The 3,991-nt window shown below is 37.9% G+C and overlaps 1 protein-coding gene across 1 annotated transcript in view; it reads left to right on the top strand.

The window, feature by feature from the left end:
* LOC106869953 (dentin sialophosphoprotein) overlaps window positions 1–3,559 on the top strand; it is a 38,835-nt gene extending 35,276 nt beyond the window's left edge. The window contains exons 10-12 of the mRNA XM_014915897.2: window positions 277–419; window positions 2,708–2,844; window positions 3,248–3,559. Coding sequence (XP_014771383.1) covers window positions 277–419; window positions 2,708–2,844; window positions 3,248–3,471 — 504 coding nt within the window. The 3' untranslated portion in view covers window positions 3,472–3,559. The remainder of the gene's footprint in view (window positions 1–276; window positions 420–2,707; window positions 2,845–3,247) is intronic.
* The last annotated feature ends 432 nt before the right edge of the window (window positions 3,560–3,991 follow it).

A 3,991-nucleotide genomic window follows, 5' to 3' on the forward strand; every position in this document is an offset into this window, starting at 1 on the left:
ATATATTTGTAAGTCCTGCTATTTTTGTTATGTATTTGTCTGAATATTTTTTTATTATACCTAAGGCACCTACTATGATAGGAATTGTTTCTGTTTTTAGATTCCACATTCGAGTTATCTCTATTTCCAGGTCTTTGTATTTTGAAAGTTTTTCCATTTCTTTTAGAGAAACGTTGTCATCTGCTGGTATTGATACATCAATTAGAAAGCATTTTTTTTTATTATTATTATTATTATTATTATTATTATTATTATTATTATTATTATTATCTGTAGATGAATTCTACTCTTGAGCCTGATGTTTTACAAGATCTGTTGGAATCATGTGCTGTGTCTTTAACTGAATCTGCTGCCAATTCATTATGTACAACTGCTCGATCAACTAACTCTTCTCTTGATGAAGATTTAATGCTACCAAGGTAAGTGTTTTATACAACATACTGCAAACAGTTTAGATTTCAGAAGTGATGAGAATCGCCTTATAAGGACAGAAAATATGATAATAAACTGCACAATACACTGAAAATTTCAATAATAATTGGTAAGGCATATTGAGCACCCCTGCTTTAGAGCAACAATCCATCAACAGAACTCTTTCCCCCACCACACACACACAAACATGAAAACATCTATATTTGCACCTATATCTATATCTATATACCTATCACCTATATTTGCATCTATATCTCCACCACCACCACCACCACCACCACCACTATCACAGACACCACATTATTAACATAACGTTGAGATCGACTTTGCCTTTCATCCTTCCTGTGTCAATAAAGTACCAGTTGCTTAACTGGGGTCGATCTAATCGACTGGCCCCTTCCCCAAAATTTTGGGTCTTGTGCCTAGAGTAGAAAATATTATTAACACAACCTCATTTACACACAAAATAAGGTTGATCACATGCTGTAGCACAAACAAAAAAGGAGTATTATTAACTACACTGTCATAAACAAAAGTGATAAAGGAATAATGGACAACATGCACCAACAGACAAGTGTCACTCACAATAAATACATCACACCAACTAACATAACATCCATCACACATACAAAATTTTTCAGCTTTCATGGCATACAACATTCTGAAAAATAATACCACAAAGTAGTTGAGTGCATTTCCCTGGTCAGTCACTCCATTTGTTGTCAACACCTACAGAATGCCGGACTGAGCATGCTGTGGCTAATGATGTGCAGATAAAGGCTAAGGCAGCCACATCAGTGTTTCCTTGATTGTTGGCAGGTTTGATTGCTATTTGTCAGAATCACTTTTCTGCAGCTTGTCTCTTTGACTGAACTGCAGTCCTGAATGAAACATAGACTGAAGCAGAGCGCCTGGCACCTAGAGTGTCATCAGGCATTCACGGCCCTCTGCCTATAGGTCAATGTGATCTTTAGTGTTCTGTATATGTTGAGTGGCAGGTGTTGATGAGAACCATCTGTCTTGTCTGTTCCAGAGGACTTTTGGACTAGGACCCATGGATAACTTCCAGAAATCTCTGGCCTGGCAAAGCCACTAGGAGCAGTGCTGGTTTGAGATAAATTCTACAGGTGCAGGAGTGGCTGTGTGGTAAGTAGCTTGCTTACCAACCACATGGTTCCAGGTTCAGTCCCACTGCGTGGCACCTTGGGCAAGTGTCTTCTACTATAGCCTCGGGCTGACCAAAGCCTTGTGAGCGGATTTGGTAGGCAGAAACTGAAAGAAGCGCGTTGTATATATATGTATATATATGTGTGTGTGTGTGTGTTTGTGTTTGTCCCCCTAGCATTGCTTGACAACCGATGCTGGTGTGTTTATGTCCCCGTCACTTAGCGGTTTGGCAAAAGAGAGCGATAGAATAAGTACTAGGCTTACAAAGAATAAGTCCTGGGGTCGATTTGCTTGACTAAAGGCGGTGCTCCAGCATGGCCACAGTCAAATGACTGAAACAAGTAAAAGAGTAAAGAGTCAAAAGAGAGTATGGAAGTGCCATTAGTCCACATACATTCAGAATGATGACACTGTTGTACACACCCTTGTCCAGTGCTCGAGCATTGCTGACATGAGGGTTTATATAAAACACTGACATAAAACATATATGTAGGATGGATCTGGTTGTCAGCTGAGTCCATTGTGAAAATTGTCCCACTGCCTTCCTTTGGCCGAAAAAGAGAGGCAGTATTTATATCTGATGGCCTTAGTGGAAGGTTGTGCGATGGACCAGACTGGAAGGGCCTCATCAACTTTTTCAAGTTCCAGTTGGTAAAAACAAAAGTGAGGCTAGAGAGGGAAGTGCTGCTTTGCTGCAAATTTGTTGAAAGCCGTGTGAATGTGGCAAGGATGATCATAGTGAATGGCTTGCACTGAGCATGTGCTTGCAGATTGAGGGAGGAGAGTGGGGAGAGGGGGCGCTCACTTTAATGGTGAGGATGACTGTGGTTTTGAAGGGCTTACACAAGCTGCCCTACTTTTGAGATTTTTCTTGTTTGTATTTTTTGTTTCTTTGTTATTTGACTGTTTACACAGCTTCATGTAACCCTCATTTCATATCATAATGTTCTATCCCAACCTGTCTGTCCTTGGTCTTTGTATAAACCTTTAATTGTTAATAAAGAAATAATGATGATGATAATAATAATAATAATAATAATAATAATAATGATAATTATTATTATTATTATTATTATTATTATTATTATTGCTGTTGTTGTTGTTTTAGCAACTTAAGTCAGCAAAGCCCTTCTGATGTCTTATCCTCCGTTATGAAGTCTCCTCCCTGCCTTGCTGATGATGTGTTGCAAAAGTTATTGATAGAAGCAGCTCCAATGAAGTACAAACCCTTGTCTCCAATATCAGGTAAGTTGCTAGTTTTCCAATCATCCTCTGTCTTTGACAGTTTTCTTTCTCATTTAGACAAGGACACACTCTCATATTCTTCAGTAAAACTTAGTCTGATATTGCACAAGAAGTAGAGTGACCAGACAGACATGGTATTGGACTGTCAGTTGAAAAATTTTGGTTTCAAATCCGCTGCGCTTTTGAATGGTATATTTATTTCTACATTGCTTCAGTTTACCAAATTGTCTAAAACAGGCACCTTATTACCTAACGAAGAATGTTTTCTGAGACTCAATAGTGTCCTTCTAAATGGAGACTTGTCTGTCATTTATTTGGCACCATGAAAATGATGCTCATTGCCATACTTAGCAATAGGGGTTTCTTTCTACTAATGTTTTGTGTTTTTATTTCTGCATTAAAGATAGGTCTAACACCCCTGACCATAGCATCTTCAGAAGTTGTTCAAATCTCAGCTCATGCACACTGTCCAGTTTCAACAGCCCCAGGAAAGAGTTCACCAACTCAAACATGTCTGCAAGTCAGTCTCCTTCTAAAGTCCAGGATTATTCATTACCAGAACTTTCTTGTCGAGCTAGCCTGGTTGGACACGATGTTAGTTCACCTGAATCCACTTCAACACAATGAATTTATGATAGACAGGTTTGAAACATATATTTGAATATCAAATAAACAATTGTTGATTCTGAATAAAACAAATATAAAAAGTTTAAAATACATGATTTGCTCTTTTATTTCTTTCCCAAATTCACACTATTTCACATATATATTTTTCTTTTCCTCTGGGAAAAGGTAGCTGTGTATTTGTATAAAGATGAGGAGAAATATGAAATCAAGAAACCTTGATGCCTTCAGTGTGGGTGTGAGTAATGTAAGTGAAATAAAAACAGTTTCAGCCATTTACGTAAACCATTTTAGGAGGCAACTCAGAGCATTGAAAATGTTGAAGTATATCAATATCATACATTGTCACATGGTTTATAATTTGTATCCATGTGAGTGAAATTAGGGAGATGGAAAGTGGAGTATAAGTCTATAGTTGTGTTGCAGTATGCACACTGACTGCCTGAGTGTGGAATACCCTGAAATTTATCTGCTAATTGAATGACCAAGGAGCTGAGTTAGTTGAACAAGCGGATGCACTTGT

The sequence above is a fragment of the Octopus bimaculoides genome, chromosome 11 (genome assembly GCF_001194135.2).
Source record: "Octopus bimaculoides isolate UCB-OBI-ISO-001 chromosome 11, ASM119413v2, whole genome shotgun sequence".
NCBI lineage: Eukaryota > Metazoa > Mollusca > Cephalopoda > Octopoda > Octopodidae > Octopus > Octopus bimaculoides.